Source organism: Haplochromis burtoni, unplaced genomic scaffold (assembly GCF_018398535.1).
Source record: "Haplochromis burtoni strain Fernald_Lab_line unplaced genomic scaffold, NCSU_Asbu1 Contig_280, whole genome shotgun sequence".
NCBI classification, from domain to species: domain Eukaryota; kingdom Metazoa; phylum Chordata; class Actinopteri; order Cichliformes; family Cichlidae; genus Haplochromis; species Haplochromis burtoni.
This window is the reverse complement of record NW_024582641.1, coordinates 566,179-584,069: the sequence shown is the minus strand read 5'-3', so window position 1 is coordinate 584,069 and position 17,891 is coordinate 566,179. Positions and strand designations below refer to the sequence as shown.

At 40.3% G+C, this 17,891-nt stretch overlaps 1 protein-coding gene across 11 annotated transcripts in view; it reads right to left on the bottom strand.

Moving 5' to 3' along the window:
• Positions 1 to 17,891, bottom strand: part of dgkh (diacylglycerol kinase, eta) — a 76,365-nt gene that overhangs the window by 25,273 nt on the left and 33,201 nt on the right. For 9 of the 11 annotated variants that reach the window (XM_042227772.1, XM_042227773.1, XM_014339298.2 and 6 more), the window contains 5 exons: positions 10,142 to 10,246; positions 8,847 to 8,979; positions 2,636 to 2,742; positions 2,285 to 2,410; positions 1,057 to 1,159 (listed from right to left, as the gene is read on the bottom strand). In XM_042227772.1, coding sequence (XP_042083706.1) covers positions 1,057 to 1,159; positions 2,285 to 2,410; positions 2,636 to 2,742; positions 8,847 to 8,979; positions 10,142 to 10,246 — 574 coding nt within the window. Of the gene's footprint in view, positions 1 to 1,056; positions 1,160 to 2,284; positions 2,411 to 2,635; positions 2,743 to 8,846; positions 8,980 to 10,141; positions 10,247 to 10,367; positions 10,488 to 10,514; positions 17,023 to 17,891 lie in introns of those variants that run through there. The other 2 variants (XM_005940044.3, XM_042227775.1) reach the window with 2 other exon arrangements.

Genomic DNA, 17,891 nt, shown 5'->3' with positions numbered 1-17,891 from the left:
CACACACACACACACACACACACACACACACACACACACACACACACACACCTGTATAAAGTCTGCCTTTATGTTGAGATCATAAATAGAGTCTGAGGGTATTATGAAGCCTCTTGCACAGTTGTATCATTATCAAATTGGGTTTTTATCACATGCACACGTCTTGTGAGAGAATCTATTTTAAGAAACGTGTGTTTCAAACTGTCACATGGGTCTATTTTTAACCACCTCGCTATATGAGAAACAGGCAGTGTCCTGGAACACATACCTTGTCATGATCCTGTATTAACACTCTATACTGAACTCCATATAAAAAGAAATGGAAGAGGGAATTTATAGCAACAGTTTGTCATTTTTGTCTATTCTATGTCTCAGTAATTTAATATGTAAAAGGGAGGCACTCTTGAGTAAATCAGAATGTGAGACATAAATGTGGATAACTTGTGAATAAAACCTAAACATTTCCTGCTGCATACAGTTTATGTTTTGGGTCTGCTCTTTTTTTAAAAGTGCATCCATGGGTTTTTACAGAATATTTGAACTTTGTACATTTGTTGGAGCGATAAAGCACACACACAATAATGAAGAGTTTAGTAGTGATGGTTTGAAAAGAGCAGTTTAACAAAAAACAAAATAATTTTACACTGTCATTCATTTAACACCACCAAAAAATCTAGTCATATAGTCCTATATACATGGTTGAACCACTTATGCCGCAGTTTAATAAACTTGCTTTGGGTCTGTTTGGTGCTAAGATCAGAGGGGAAAATAATTTTATCATTTTTTATTTCTTCAGAGAAGAAGGTATTGAGAAAAGGAAAGTGTCAGTGGCTGTGTCCCTGAGTGGATGCTGACTAAACCAAAATGAAACATCCTCCCTGCCACTATCTTTTCATACGATAGAGCAAAAGGTCAAAGTTCAATGAGAAGTCATCAGCTGAACAAATAAGAGCAAAATCTCATGAATTCACCTCTGAAAACTAATGACAGGTGCAACCTCTGACCCTCAGAGTGAGTCAGCACGATTGCACGGCTGATCACGTGTGTGTTGCCTACCATCTGAGTCGATGCTGTTGAGAGCAGTAGGGGGGATGATGGAGACTTTGCATTGACCTAGGGGACACTTGCGTGGATATAAGTCCATGCAGGCTGTGTGCACCTAAAAGAACAACACCAAATACAGGGAATTAAAACTCTAAGCAGATTTTAGAGATAATATTATTGATTTTTCCATAATTTAGTGGGCTGGTTTCAGTCATTATGCAAATGTACTGTTTATAAGATTGGGGAAACCTGCAGTCAGCTAAGACTGAAGAAGTCACTTGGATGAGTGATGAAATGTTTCTCCCATGAAAATGCTACGTCCATATGAACAGAATCCACCTTTGGAGACTCAGGAGGTAGAGCAGGTCATCTGCTGATCAGAAGGTTGGTGGTTCAATTCCTGGCTCCCCCAGTCTTCATGCCAAATATCCTTAGGCAAGATACTAACCCCCACTTGCTCTCCGATGCATCCATCGGCGTTTGAATGCGTATGAATGTATGTTAGTTAGAAAGTACTGACAAAGCATAGACAACAGTACTTGTGTGAATGGGTGTGTATGGGTGAATGCAGGGTATTGTATAGAGCACTTGGAGTACTCCAGGAGAGTAGAAAAGCGCCATATAAGAATCAGTCCATTTACGTAACGCCATGTATACCTTGTGTCATTTTGGCAGCAAAATGGGGAGCAACACTATATCATGGTCATAATGGTAATAATGTTATACCTGATCATGGTAAATATGCAGAATTTGTAAACAAAGGAAAAGAGTTTTGTACTGGAAACTGGTTTGCAGGCTCTGATAGCATTTGGGTAAAGTCCTTCTGAAGTGTAAAAAGAGGGACTGTATTTCCCAAAATACAATCTTAAAACCATCAGATATTGTTATTAAGGATTTTATTACCTTTTGTAATTCATCTGTATTGATCAACCAGATATTTATTGTCTGCAATAAAGAAAGCCAGGAGTAACTGACAGCTGCCTCCAGAGGATGACTACAAGTTGAGTTCCCAGATTGTTCCAGCTGGCTCTCCAGATTTCTCAGATTCCAATCATTCACGAGTTTGTGGTGAGTGCCAAGACAAGCCCAAGTGCTGCGATCAGCCCAGTGAAAAAGGAAACCTCCAAACCTCCACTGTCCATGCTTGGATCAGAGCCTTGGCACGACAACAGGGAACCTACATAAAATTAACCAGAAGGTTTTATTGTTATGTGCGATGTGCATGTGATAGATGCCTTACCATAGCTTTGCACCAGAGGCAGCGCCAATCCTGCAGTCTCAGCACGCTGCCACACGTCTTATCACACACAGCACACTTGGCACTGACAGGCAGGTTGCCTTCCAACCACTGGTGAGGCATTGCAATCTGTAGGTTTCAAACACACACACACACACAAAATTAAAAATGGTTAATAATGTCGGCTTCCGTTCACTTGAACTAGGAGAGTTTTCTATATTGACTCCCACATTATATTTTAGAAACTCTTTGCAGAAAACCAGGCTGAGGAAATTCCCAACCAGCTCAAAATCTTATTAAAAAATTACATGAACATTCTGCCTTTCAAAGAAGACTGCTTTTGAACAAACTTACCCCATCCTCATCCTCAATGATATCCTTCCCTATGGAGGCCAGGGTGGTCCATTTACAATTGTTGGTGGCTCTGACAGCACAGCGTTTGTGCGCTTTGAATTTGCACACTGTAAAACACAAATATCACACCCGAGTCTGACAATGGTTTCCACCTTTCAACTGTCACTTTGATGATTATGACAGTTATTTATGAATCAAACAGTGATCCAGATAATCTTCCTCCAAAGACTATAAACCATGTATTTCTAGCCAATTTAAGATCAATTCAGTTTGAATTGAATTGTCATTTTTTTCTAATTTGATAAAATTTAGAACTTTTATTGTCATTGTACACTTGCTTGCACAGTCAAATTAGGTAGCAAGACCACAAAGGTGCGAAAGTAAAGAAAACAATATACAAGAAAAGAAAGAGAAACAATATAAGAATACTATGTACACTATATACACGTTGTTTGGGTTGCAAGAAGCATTGTGGGGGTGTGTACAAGGGCATCATAATAAAATGCAATAAATAATAATAGGGTGGAAGGGCTATGGTTGTTAAGGATAGGGATGGAAATTGCACATCTGCCGAAATATTGCACAGGAACAAAAAAAATGGCAGCAACATAATATGAATTATTTTTCTTGACTGAAAACACAAATGAAGACCTCAGAAACAGACACACCAGTGTTTTAATAAATTAGTCCAAATGAGTGCGTGTGTGTGCGTAAATTCTCAAAAAAGTTCTGAAAACACTGTTCATCGTGAGCCATATTAGCCCAGTTTACAACCTGACATTTGCATTTCAAACTGCAAATTGGGGCAAGGGATTGACCTGGCAACCTTCTGGCTGGTACATGACCTGTTCTACCTCCTGCAGCACCCTATGTGAGACCAAACATCCAACTCATGAACTTGACTACCTCCATTTGAGAGGTAGTTTGCAACAGAGTCATGCTAGGTGTTGTCTGTCTCCATTGTCTGTGCTAAATTAAGCTAAGAGAGTATTAGAGTGCTATCAATCCTCCTATCAAATACCTAACTATTCAACTGAAACGTCAGACGCTTCTTGATTTAAGAAGTAATGTAGTAGTTAGAGAACAATGGTTTTTAGCAGTGTTACATTGCTAACCTTACTTTCACTATGCGTTTACTGTCTACCAGAAAATCAAGAAAATGAAGGCTGAAAAAAGCAACCAAAACTGGAAGAGGACAGCATTTTTTTCCTAGACTGTTGGAGAGATTGGGTAGTTCTCCCAGGTTAATCAAATGCTGCATGGTTCAGCAATGGGAATGATTGTGGAAGGTCTACCGGGCAAACGAAATGTTGCTCTGGTGTCAAAGGAGGTAAAGAGTGATTGAAACAAAGAAAAAAAAAGAAGGAACCTTGGATGGACATTCACTTAACAAAGAGAGATCTGGAGCTTCACAGGGCTTAAGCCTGGTAAGATTTTTGTTACTTGATCAGTGTAAACACAGAGCTACAAGTAGGTGTGGTGATGGAGGGATCTTACATCATTTTTACTAAAGATGATCAGTGCTGACAAAGTCATTGTACAACTTTAACATCCAGTCCATCAAGCTTTAGTCCATATAAATGAGAAGCAGAAGCATGGACTTGAATGCGTTTAATGCTGGCTGCTTTGAACAGGAATGAAGAGTGAAGTGTAAATACAACATAAATGTTTCTTAAGAAACAGTACAGTGGCACAGACAGACGGAGACTGCTCTCGACTTTTTCTCCTGTAAAGATGAGGCACTTAGCAGACTCATGAATAATGTCTGTGATATGGGGAGCTTTGCTTCCAGCTACCCCACCTTGTTGTCCTCTCTCTCTCTAAACACGCAAAACCTCATCATTAGGCATGCCACACAGATACACTACAAACTGAGCCAAAGTCATATCCGGGAGCAAAATCAATGTTTCAATCTCGTCTACCACTAAATGCTGTTAGAGAGCATTAGTAGGACGTTAAGAGAATTCTCAGGACATAATACCACTGCCTGTTAATGGCCAAACACAGAGCCATCATACAAACCAGACTAGAAGAAAACATTGTCTCAGACTGTGAGTGTCTGTGTGAGGGTGAAATACAGACGGAAAGGCAAACTGCTTTTACGGTTTGCGTGTGTGTTTATGGGTAGGTAGCACAAATCAATCCCCACTGACTGTCCCGTGCAGGAAATCGAAGGGAAATTTAAGCCACGCTGATTGCTGTGAAACTGTTTGGCAGGCTGCCCTCAAAGTTTAATAAAGACTGCATTCTATGATAGCCTCTCTATTTTCTTGTCTCCCACTCTCTCCCATTCTCACATACTGGTTCTCATATTCCCATGGGTGATCCTCCCATTCTCACTGTCGCTGCTGACAATGAAAGTATTTTGAAATAACTTCAATGAATTAGCCATTCTGCAGAACATACAGGAACATGTAGGCATGCTTAGCACACATTTAAATAATGTGTGCCAAACATCACATTTTAAAAAATGCAACGATTTGGTTAAAACAATGCCCTTTTATAGCTAAATGTCTTTGAAATCTTTTTAATCTTCAGTGCTTATCCAGCTATGGTTGTCAGGGTGGAGCGTGTCCCTGCAGATAAGTTCCTTACAGTAAAATTCCCTAGCCAATCAGCAGGTGCTAACCACTCCAACTCTGTGCTAAAGATGTGTGAACACAGTAACAACTGTTGTAACATGCACACCTGAATGGTACGGCTATGTCAGGGCTAGATAAAGCCCTGTGTTATCACAAAAGTTATGACATAGTTTATTTGTGCAGTAAATTGAATAATTTACCGCAAATTTTCTACTCTTACTGAGGACTCAAAAGACTTTGACACTACATTTGCCACATTTGTCCATTGACAGACATTCATTTTTACAGCTTTGTACCTATCACACACACACTTCCACACATTCACTAAAATTGGACTGCGGACAACTTGGGGTTCAACATCTTATCCAAGGACACCAGAGATCAAACCACTGACTTTCCAGGTTGTAGATCTACCTCCTGAGCCACAGGTGCTTTACAACTGCTTTGTATCACCAAAACATTTACAAATTCCAGCAGTATTGTCCAAAACTCTTGAACCACCTCTCATTTCTTTCTATTTTGCTTTCAAGAAGGGGGACCTTAACTGTAGTCTTGAGCAAGACAGCTGGAACAGCTACGACCTTAATTGCATCATTGGAAGGAATTGGATGGATGGGTGGATGTATCTTGGATAATAGCTCTCCAGGCTTTCTGAAGGTCTTTCCAAGTGTTTCTTTTAATATTGGCTGCTTTTTCTCTTATTTTCAGTCCACTCATTTTACATGACCATTTTCAGAGGAATGTTGTTTTGATTGTTATGCCACTTAACACTGTCCCACGAATCACTCAAGCATAAAAAAGGCATCTAACACAGTGTATGAGCCAGTGTTGTCTATACATACAATTTAGCGAAGAGCTCTGTTGTCTCACTCTGAGTTATCTAACTCAGAAAGGTGAAGTGAAAGTTATTACTGAGTTGATGACAACACAGTGTTATCCTAAAAAAATATATGAAATCTTTCATTGATATGTTAAAAAGTGGCACTGGCCATTTTAAAAATTAAAATAAACATATAAGCATTTTTATGCCATTACTGTATATCCATATGTAACTTTCACTTTGCTTCATGGTGATTTAGCCCAAAAAACAATGTCCATGAATGTCTGCCTGTAGGTACCTTGTGCCCAATGGAAGGCTTCTCTCAGTGATGTATAATGAAAACCCCATAATCTCAATGCACCTTCCTATTGTTGCTTGTCTATGCGTGGCGCAAAATAAGCCGATTCAAATAACAACCATTAGATACTGCTCTAATGATTTGGTCTTTCTCTCTACGTCTCTCTCTTTTGCCTTCTGCTCTGGAAATGAGAGGATAATGAGCACTGAGTGGAGAGGCTCTCACTGCCTCCACACGTATACAGCAAACCCAGCGCACATGTAGGCACACACACAGGACTGAGTTACACATGCACATGCTCACAGGGGAACATTAGCAAAATTAGAGTGAGAGGATATGCAGATGGTGCTCATTATGGCCTGCTGCCTGTCAATAACACTTTACACCAGCTAAAAGAAAGTACAAAAAAGAAAAAAATAGTGTCAGCCCCCCATGTCAAACACCTTCCTCATAACACCCCACTTCTCTGTTCTTTCACACATGAGGTGAGGAGATATGGTGTCATTCGTGATCCTTTAACAGTTTTTTCCCTGTTAAGGGCAATTGGAGGCAAGTGAAATGCTATTTTTAAAAAATGCAGTCTAAGTCAACGCTTATCTAACGCGCAATATGGCATAAAAGCATATGAATACAGGGTGACATGCATTGATATGCTGGCTGTGAGCTTGGTGGGCATCCTGCTCCACAACCCAGTGCATTTCAAAGACTCTTGCTGGCTCAGGTATATCCAATCTGCTGCACTTGGGCAGACACAAAAAAAGGCTTTTCTCACTTCAGTGACTCACCAGTCCTTACGTAAAATAGCAATATAGCCTTCCCAAAGTGCCTATAGACCTGCCAACTCACAGGCTTTGCTTCCAAAGCAAAATCATCTGTTGCAATACTATAGGGTGTCTGATCTTAAAAGAGTGGCTATTTGAAGTAGGAGCCAGGAAAGAGAGTTATGTAAGAAAACACTATGTGTCTAAAAGCAAATTCTTCACAAGATAATTCAGCATCATTTCAACCTGCCTCATTCTCATTAAAGAAGACTTAATGTGCCCATTTCCATCTCCATCTGACACAGACACAAGTTAAAAAACATTTTAAAAAAGCAATCTGAAGCCTGAGCTTTAGTTTCACAGGGATTACTTAGTACAGCGGTCCCCAACCCCCGGGCCTCAGACGGGTACCGGTCCGTGAGTCGTTTGGTACCAGGCTGCGAGAGTTGAGGCTCAGGTGTGAAATGTATGGTTTTCAAGGTTTTTATCGGTTTTCAGAGTTATTTTGTTATCGTTTTTATTGTTAACTCGGTTTTCCTGGGTCTTTTCACGTGTGTTATGAATAAATCTTATTTTTTTCGGTACCGGTACTACTTTTATTTTGTTGTATTTATCCGCGACACCTTAAAGGCCGGTCCGTGAAAATATTGTCGGGCATAAACCGGTCCGTGGCGCAAAAAAGGTTGGAGACCGCTGGCTTAGTACATATGCTCACATTATTATTTGATATAGATATAGTGAAGCACAGACTTACGCAAAACAGCTCATATTAGGGCAACTACCATGAGCTCTGTTACCATCCCTTCTGTTAAAAAAGGATTTTTACGCTACCTGGAGATACTTGCCAGCTGACCTAATAATCACCATAATTACACCTAAGTCCATGGTGACTGAAATGTAGGACGAGACATGGAATGTCCACGTCAATCTGAGAGGAAAAGCAGCCAAATTTACATCTGGTGTGTTGGGATGGGCAGAGTTCTGGAATCTTTTTGATCATACGTCACATATTTGTTTACTCTGTGAGGCTGCGGTTAGCTCTCCAATCAGTGTAGGTGTTTGTGTTGGAGAAGTAAAAGGCATTTTAAGACATTTTAAGTGTTACATATGTGACAATTTTTGCGACCTTTTTTGCAACCTAAAAAAACAAAAAAAACAACAACAACAAAAACAAGTACCAAGGTCTTTAGTGACCTCATAGCTGTTGAGAGCCATGCAGTTAGCAGCAGTGCAGCGGTTCTTTGGAAGTTTGGATGGATGTCATACCTCCTACACCAACAATTTTCTTCATTGTCTGCAGTAGTTTGTGGCACGAGTGAAAAGCTTACCGGTAGATGACAAATTTTTTCCGTTGTCTCTCTGTCCTCCTCTCTCTTGTTTGCACTCTTGCCATCTTCTGAAGCTTTTAGTGCACTTAGGCTAACACTGTGTTACTGTCAACTCAGTACTAACTTAACATTATTTCACTTCACCTTTTTGTTGTTAGATAGCTCTACTGCACAGGACCTATCATTTGTGTGAGGCGATGCACTTACAGTGAGAACAGGGACAGGAGAAACTAGCGGACTGCAAATGGAGTATTGAGTAGTCTATGTGCTAGTGCCAAAAATCTTTTGATTTTTCATCCAGTGATGACAAAAACATGTTGCCTTACCCCAAATTTAAAGTGAAATACATGAAATAATGATCCTTTTTGAGTTTCACACTTGTGATAGTAAACATGTGTAGTTTTGAGTGTATTTGTACTCACCTTCACAGGAGAGGCCGTGAGATGTGACCCCAGACAAACTATCCTTACAAACATTGCAAAAGGTGGGCCGTGCATGGGAGCAGGCGTACCAGTTGTGCATCCCTGAGAAATGTTCCACATTAAACTGTGCTGTCTGGCAAAGGAGAGGTGAAAACAGCAGTCACGTGTCACAAATGTAAGCATGATCAAAAAGAAAAAACATTGAATACTGATTTACAGACACACAATTGATACTCGACTCCTTTGTGGTATACTAGCTTTCTTTTAGAATAACTATTATTCATTTCCCCCTAAAACCATGACAACATTAGCTAGGAAAGTGCCTGGTATAAGAAAAGAGCCTCCACAGGAGAGAGAGAGCCTCCACTTCCTTAGAGTTGTTAGAGTGACAACTTTTACAAAAAGCTACACACCCAGGTCAGATGAACTGGATGCCTCTGCACATTAGTATATGGAGAGGTCCTACTGTGGAGCCACAGTGTAGTGTACCCATGTGGGTGTTGCATCTGCAGTAGTTGGCGCAGTCCTGGATATAATTGGTTTTTCACAAGTACAACTGTAACAGGTGCTTACAAACTGGGGTACTTGCATTCTTTAACAGTGTCACATAAAAGGATACGGCAATTAAATGCTGCTGTGTGGACATATTGGCAGGAGTGCGCATGCTTGTGTGTCTGTGTGTGTGCGTGTGTTTGTGTGAACATGTGTGTTCCCTGTGTTGTGTGAGCTCTGGGGTTGCTGCAGCACTGCAGTGCAGTAAGGGGGTGAGGGATGGGGTCTTATATAAGATTTCCCTCTCAAATCAAAGGCATTAAAATGCAGCACAGCTTTCTTCCTGCGCTCGCCACATCACCTCGCTGTCAGTGCACAGCCAGGATTTACAGTCTTCTTAACATATTCTGTTGACAGTGGAATACGCTGAGCAGTTACGATCAGTTTTGATGCTGGTAACATGTTTTCTAGATTCTTCAAGAAATACTGGCTTGAAGTGAAAAAAAAAAGCTTTCAAATAGGCATCTACCGAGTATGTTCTGTGTTAGAAAGTCATAAGGAGAAAAAACACTTGGGAGAATAGGATGTGCCAATACAGTTTTTCTTACTGTTACTCTGCCCAGTGTCGAACATGTGACAACATGCGGGTGGAGGCGTGCTTATGCATGTGCTGCAGCCCTATCTGAACTCCGCATTTCTATGTATCCCATCCCCAAAACTGCCAAACAACCCCCCCTCCCCTCCACAAACACACACACACACACGCACACACACACACTTTAATCTGTTGAACTGCACCTTACCTCGTAATGCTCTCTGGACTGGACGGACTTGAGCGAGCTGATCCAGTCCTCCATCTCTTTCCTGTTCTCAGCACAGAGGATGAGCCTACGGAACGGAGTGATCACCTGGAGGCAAAGGGGGGAGGAGGTACGAGAGAGTGAGACAGATACTGTGGCTAAACAGCGAGAGAGCGCAAGCGAAACAGAGCTTAATGTTTCCAGCTCTTTCCTCTTCAGCCTGCGGTACCTCTGAGTGGAGAACAACCGGCTCTGTCTTTAAGAGAGAGCAAGGATGTAAAGCCCCCCTCCCTCTTTCTCTCTCTCCTTCGCTCTCTCTCTCTCTCTTACATACATACACTCTCTTTGTCTCTCATTAACTCTAGCTCACTCACACCTTCTTCAGTTAAGTCTCTTCCCAGCTCTTCATGAGGCTTTGAGGCAGATATGTGCTGACAGGCAAAGAGCCTCACTAAAGGCAAAGAGCCTCTCTCTCTCCCGTTGCCTCCTCCTCTCTCGTCCTCTACTTGTGAGCATGTGTGTGTGTGTGTTCGTGTGTTTAAAGGACAGTGCCTGTAGATAACCCTACAGACAAACAGCACCCTTTCAACAGCCCATCACTTATTTATGCTCACTCATCTCTTCCTTCTCTCCATTTCTTTCCAAGTCATTGTTTTCCCACAGTGTGTTATCTTGATTTACATTAGTGAGAGGAGAGAGTTGAAATACAGGCACTGCTCACACACACATACACAAGATAATCTAACAGCACTCAAACTGCTCCAACCACTAGCTTTCTATCTGCAAGAAATGCTTTGTCTAAAGCAGGTCACTAAATACAAATGCCATATTTTAAGTGGACTGTATTACCAAATGAGATAATAATTAAAACCATGTAATTCATTTATTGAGCTATCCAGTCTGCTTTTTGGACAAGTGTGGAAAACAAAGTGTAAAAATAAAGAGCTAATTTTGAAATACTGTCTACAGAGAAGCTGCTTGTGAAATCTGTAGACTGTATAGATAAGATGGTCATAGCCTCGATAACTTCAAAATTGGCACAGCATTACTTGTCTGATACTGCCTCTAGTTAAATGTTTTATTCATTGTTATTTTTGATTTTTAAAACCAACTGTGACAAACAAGCAATACTAGTGCATCATTAGTAGGGACTTATTACTCACAAGGTATCTCTATCCTAAAGCTTTTTCACTCTAAATGGGCCCATAATTCACAAAGTAAAAATGAAGCTATGTTGAAAGAGACAGAAAACTAGACACTAAAATTACAAATCACCAAGAAAGAGGTCACAGACTGAGACAACTGGGTTTCCGATTCCGATTCCATTGGAAGGATTTAGGTTTAAATGACTTTCATGTTGGCTTCACATGCTTTTAAAGAGCTTGGGAATCATAACGCCAACAGGTAACAAGGAGGAAAACACACTAACAAATGGTGAAACAAAACATCCAAATGACCTGGGAGATTAACAACACAATAGGACACAGACAGATGCTAAACAATTAGGCTAAGGAGTGTTATTAGGAAGGATAGATCCATATAAACACAAAGAATGGTCACTTTAGTTTTAGGAGCTCTTGCTCTTGTTCCCCAACATTTTCTCAGAAACAGTTTGTGGTGAATTACGATACATCAAAAAAAAGCTAAGAATTATAAACTGCTTGAAGCTTGCATTGATGTGGGACTCAGACATTCAGCCACTGAGCCATGGCTCTGTGGTACACACAAAGATTGCAGGGGAAAAGATGCAGAAAAGTATATACAAGGTGTCTTTACACCTTGTATATACTTTGTTTTACTTCATATTTAATACTTTACTGTGTAGCATAATGTTTTGCTATGTAATAATATCTTCACATGCTCTACCTTGTAGTTAAACTGTACTGTGAATCTGAAAAATAAAATTTTTTTAGATGTGAAAATAATTTTCTGTCGTTTATGATGGCAAAATGTTTCATTGCAACACTTTGTGTTCTTGCAGCAGGTGCAGGATCTCTGTTGATACTAGTCCGAGGGAACAACAACGTCTTCTGTGTCCGAGGTATATCAGATGCCGAAGTGGTATCCAGTCATGATCACACTCTTGCATTTCAGAAGCTGTTTAAAAAAAAAACCCAAACCCACAAGATTTTCTTTGCTTCTAGCTATGCTCATGTGTATCAGCAAAGTATCTGCTGTCATCAAGCAACATATATTTTGAAATTTTATTGAAGGTGATGTTTTTCCTTCATCCAGCTGCTACCCAGACCAAGCTCCATGTCGCTGCTTCCGGTCTAGAAAGAGCTCCATATTGTTTTGGTCATACATACAGCTGTGAATGAGCAGATGAGCTTCAATGCCCACAACTTAACTTTCAAACCCAGAGGCAGCATCTACCTTTGTCCATTATTTTATCAGCTCAGACTTGTGTGAACAATAGTCCAATGATGTATTCTGTATACAGTTAAGGACCTTAGTCAGTGAAATCTATATGTGAGGAAATACTAGCCTCTAAACAAAAGATCATTGACACAGATGTTATATAGGGAGGAGACAAGACACTTAAGGAATTCTGAACAGAAATCTACTGGAGACTAACTTTGACCAAAACAATGCAGACATAATTAATCTCTTTTTGATATACATATACAATTCTATGCACTTATATTTTGCAATCACATACCATAAAAATGCAGAAATGGAAATCAGGAACATAAATAAAGGTCTGCATCTCCGCTGTGTCTTTATCTTCTGTTCTGGTGCTTCTCTTTGAGGTCACCTCATATGCATATTTTAATTTACTGTTACATTCTTCATTGCCATCATCAAGTGTTTTCATTATCCATTATTCAGAAGAAACAGCACTGTCTTATTACTCCCTCCCCTCTCTCTCTGACTCACTGTGTCGCATTGTGTCTAATAAAACAGCCTCAGATTTTACACCTGCTTTCATCCACATGTTACATTTTTAGGTGCAGTTTGCTCTGCTGGAGCTAATCCTAGGAAGGATAGTTCACAAGCAGTCAGTTATTAAGTTTCTGTTCCCTTCTTCAATAATTTAAGAAGAAGCAGCCTATAATATAGTGCATCTGGAATGTATTCACAACACATCACTTGGTCCACATTTTATCATTTTACAGTCTTATTCCAAAATGTATTAAATTCATTTTTCACCTTTTTCGCCTTCACAATTCTACACACAATACCGAAAATTGACAAAGTGAAATTATTTCAAATTTATTAAAAATGAAAAACTAAAATATTACATGTATATACCAAGCCTTTGCTCAGCGTTTTGTTGAGGCACCTTTGGTAGCAATTGCAGCCTCAAGTCTTTTTGAGAAGCTCAATAATAATCAATGGGGAGCATCAGCTTGTTTTCAGATTTCTCCAGAGATGTTCAATCAGGTTCACGTCTGGGCTCAGGCTGGGCCACTCAGGGACAATCACAGCGTGGTTTCGTAGCCAAACCTTTTGTTATCTTGGCTATGGATTTTTTTTAGCTTTGTAAAGACGTTTCACCTCTTGTCTTCATAAAATGTAATGAAATCCGGTTGCTTTCTTTCCAAGAACCTACACAGACATATAGCTGTATTTATCTTTCCCTCAACCTTGACTAGTGTCCCGATTCCTGCTGCCAAAAAACATCCCTACAACATGATTCTGCCACCACCACGCTTCATTGTTCATTTACCTTTTTCATTAGGAGTAGTTTCCATATTGCCACTCATACACGTTTGATTGGTGGTGTGCAACAGAAATGGTTGTGTTTCTGAAAGGTTCTCGTCTTTCCACAAAGCAACACTGGCGTAAGCGCACGACCGTGGCTCAGGGGGTTGGGAAGCACATCTGTAACCGAAAGGTTGCTGGTTCAATCCCCGGGCTCTCTGTCTCTGTAAGACACTTTACCCTACCGCCTACTGGTGTTGGCTAGAGGGGCCGATGGCGTGATATGGCAGCCTCGTTTCTGTCAGACTGCCCCAGGGTAGCTGTGGCTACAAGTGTAGCTTTCCTCCACCAGTGTGTGAGAGTGAATGAATAGTGGCATTGTAAAGCGCTTTGGGTGCCTGGAAAAGCGCTATATAAATCCAATCCATTATTATTGTGCGCTTTGTCACCTCCATGACTAGGGCCATTCTACGCTGATCCCTCAGATTGGCCAGGCAACCAGCTCTATGAAGGTTCCTGGTGGTTGATTTATTTACAATGCTGGAATTGGAATAAGGCTGTACCATGACAAAATATGGAACAAGTGAAGTGTTGTGAATACTTTCCAGGTGTAAAAACTGCACGAGGAAAAATACATAGCTTTGCAGCTTTTCCTCTAACTTATTAATGTCTCCAAATATTCATAGACTTCAGCTGATTAGCCTCTCGCTCTCTCCCTGATTTTTGATGCACCATTTCAAATGCACACCACTTGTAAGCAATACACTGCTGTGGAGCTCCAATCCTTTCTTAAATTGCATCCTTTTTAGCAATAAGATGACAAATGTGTTACAGTGCAGTCCACACAGCCTTTGGACTAAATGCATCCATCAAAGAAAAAATGAGTGAGACACTACCCCTAACTCCCCCTCTGTCTTTCTGATTGCAGGCATGTTTAGACCTGTAGCAACCGAGGCTATTACAAGGTGTGGAAAACAGCAGGTGCACAACAAACCCGTGTCACTATGGCTGCAAGTGTGTGTATAGTGTGCAATGTTTATTAGGGTATGTGTATTTTAGGGTTTTAATGATACATCTGGTGCTGCACTGCCTTTCTTTCTGTAGAAAGGTTTCTGTTGCTCGCTGACCATCTGGTTTGCATCAACATGTTTTAAATAGCCAAAGCTCTGGTGGAGGTAAACTTATGTACTTTGTTACCTATATAACAACATTACTTTCTTTAAGCTACAAAATGAAATGTCCTAAACTGATAAACTAAGACTTTTTTGGTTCTATATTTTATTGCTTTGGATATATAAAACAAGTGAACCATGGAGTGCATTTACAGGGTGAGTGTGGCTCAATAGGAACTGAGTAATAAAAGACTGAATCTACACACTACATAATAAAAAAAAACATCTCGTTGGACTTATAGGGCAGACAACTCAACACAAATACTATTAAAATGCTTCTCAGACTGACTCATAAGAATGCGACTGTAGTTTTCTCAGCAGTGAGACCAAAATGAATTTCTGTTTAATCAATTACCTCACAAAAACACCAAATTCTTACAATTTAACACAGCTTGTAGTCTATTGCTATTTAGTACTAATGCGCACGTGCACACATTTGGATGCATCTCAACATTAAGCTACAAAGAAACATGAAACATCAGGAAGTCAGTTATTCTCATTAGACACACTTTAGTAGGAGGCTACTAAACCCTATAAAGCAGCTGACTGCCCAGTGACAATATGTTCATTACATATTAAGGGTCAACCATGTGTGAATGCACATGCAGTGCAGCAGAGTTATATAAAAATGGATGGCATGACAAAGCTTACATGATACCCACTTTTAACTCTCCAGTTCTCTAGGAAAGTCACTTTGAGTTGAACATGCTAAAGAAAGTTTATACACTGATCGGGCAAAATTACTAACATTGACAGGTAAAATAAATAACACTGATTATCTCTTTATCGTGGCACCTGTTACTGGCTGGGATATATTAAAGCAGGTGAATATTTTATCCTCAAAGTTTATGTGTTAGAAGCAAGGAAAATGGGGACGCATAAGGATTTGAGTGAGTCTGACAAGGGTCAAAATTCTGCAGTGGTCAGGCTCATTGATGAGCGAGTGAAGGCTGGCCCATGTGGTCAGATCCAACAGATGAGCTACTTTAGCTCAAAGCTGCCTAAAAAGTTAATGCTGGTTCTGATAGAAAGGTGTACACAGTCCATCATAGTTTGTTGGAATGTATGTGACTAGAGATGAAGACCAGTCAGGGTGTCCATGCTGACCCCGTGCTGTCCACTGCCGAAAGCCCCAACAATGGGCAATTTTTTTTTACATACCATACCCGGATGCACTATGGGAAGAATGCAAGCAGACAGAGGCAATGTGATGCTTTAGGAAATATTCTGCTGGGAAACCTTGGGTCCTGTAATCCCTGTGGATGTCACTTTGGCACACACCACCTACCTAAGCATTGTTGCAGACCATGTACACCCATTCATGGATGCAGTATTGCCTGACGTCTGTGGCCTTTTTCAGTAGGCTAATGCATCATGAAGAAAAGCAAAAATGTTTCAGGAAAAGTTTGAAAAGCAGAAGGAGGAGGTGTTGACTTGGCCTCCAAATTCCTCAGATCTCACTCCAATCAAGCATCTGTGGGATGTGGTGGACAAACAAGTCCAAACTATGGAGGCCCCACCTCGCAACTTACAAGACTTAAAGAATATGTTGCTATAATCTCAGTGCAGATACTATAGCACACTTTCAGTGGAGTCCATGCCTCAACAAGTCCGGAATGGACCAACACAATATTATACACACCACAACAGACAGGTGGTTATAATGTAATGCCTGATCAGTGTATGTATTTACCAGTGCAAATTCTTGTCTTCACAGAATCCCTTCCACATAGGAGGTCCAACTATTGCAATCAGATTGAATGTGAACACCCCACCACCATTTCCAAAAGGCTGTCAACTTTGGAATACCCACAGAAAAGGCCACCTAGCAATACTGTTACTAAAATGGAAGTAGCATTTGTTATACTTCATTTCTGTTGCATTACAGGTTCAATAACACCAGTCTTCAGTGACTCACTGTGTTAAAGCTTGCTCTTTGTCTCAAGAGGTTCATAAGTTTCACTTTCAGTTGTTTTAGTTTTCTAATGGGACACAAGCAGGGGCGATTTTAGCCCATTTTTGGGAATGAATCAAAGCACCCCCAAAGATTTCTTACTTTTTTTGACAATATTTGCTGTTTGTGGGACACACTACTAAAAATATAAAAAGCATACAGTACTTAATTGAGATGGAACATTTTAACAACAAAAGTATAGACAGCCAGGTTCATAATGGATATGAGGAAGTTTTTTTCAAAAAACGGAGCCACATTCAGGTAAAAGTGTAAAATTAAATGATCCGTCAATAAAGGATAATGTTAGATCAGTGTTTCAATATTCATATCTTTTATTAGATGTTCATGTGGTTTGGTTATTTGCCTTTTGGTTGAAAGTACACTGAGAGAGGACTTTTTTATTAGTGATCTTAATAGATTTTTTTTAATCTAATTGAATACAAACTATTTGTGTATGATTGTCAGTCCAAAGAGGGAGAGAGGAAAGAGGGGAACATGAGGAGAAAGTACAAGTTCAGCAAGAACCAGGTAAGAAAACAGACAGGGAATACTAACAGGCAAAACAGAAACTGTTATACAATCATACAATCTGGAAGTTATGTTGTCCCATATTAAAGCTGCTATACAGAATTTGCAAAACAAACTGGGTTGTCAGCCCTGGCACTGCATTACCATAGTGAACTTCAGTCAGAGGAAGTCACGGTTGCCAAAACCTTTTTGAAGCTCAAGAGTGAGGCTGGTGCCATCCCAGATATGTTAACATTGTACAATCTTCTGGATAATCAGATCTTCCCCACAGTGAAAACTGTAATTCAGGTTGCCCTAACAAACCCAGTTAGCAGCTGTAGCTGTGAGAGGTCATTTAGTGTCTTGAGTCAGCTCCATACCTGGCTGAGAAGGACCATGGGTCAAAGCAGACTCCAGAACCTGGCTGTGATGTCAGTTGAGAAAGAGATGCTTGAGAGACTTGACCACCAAA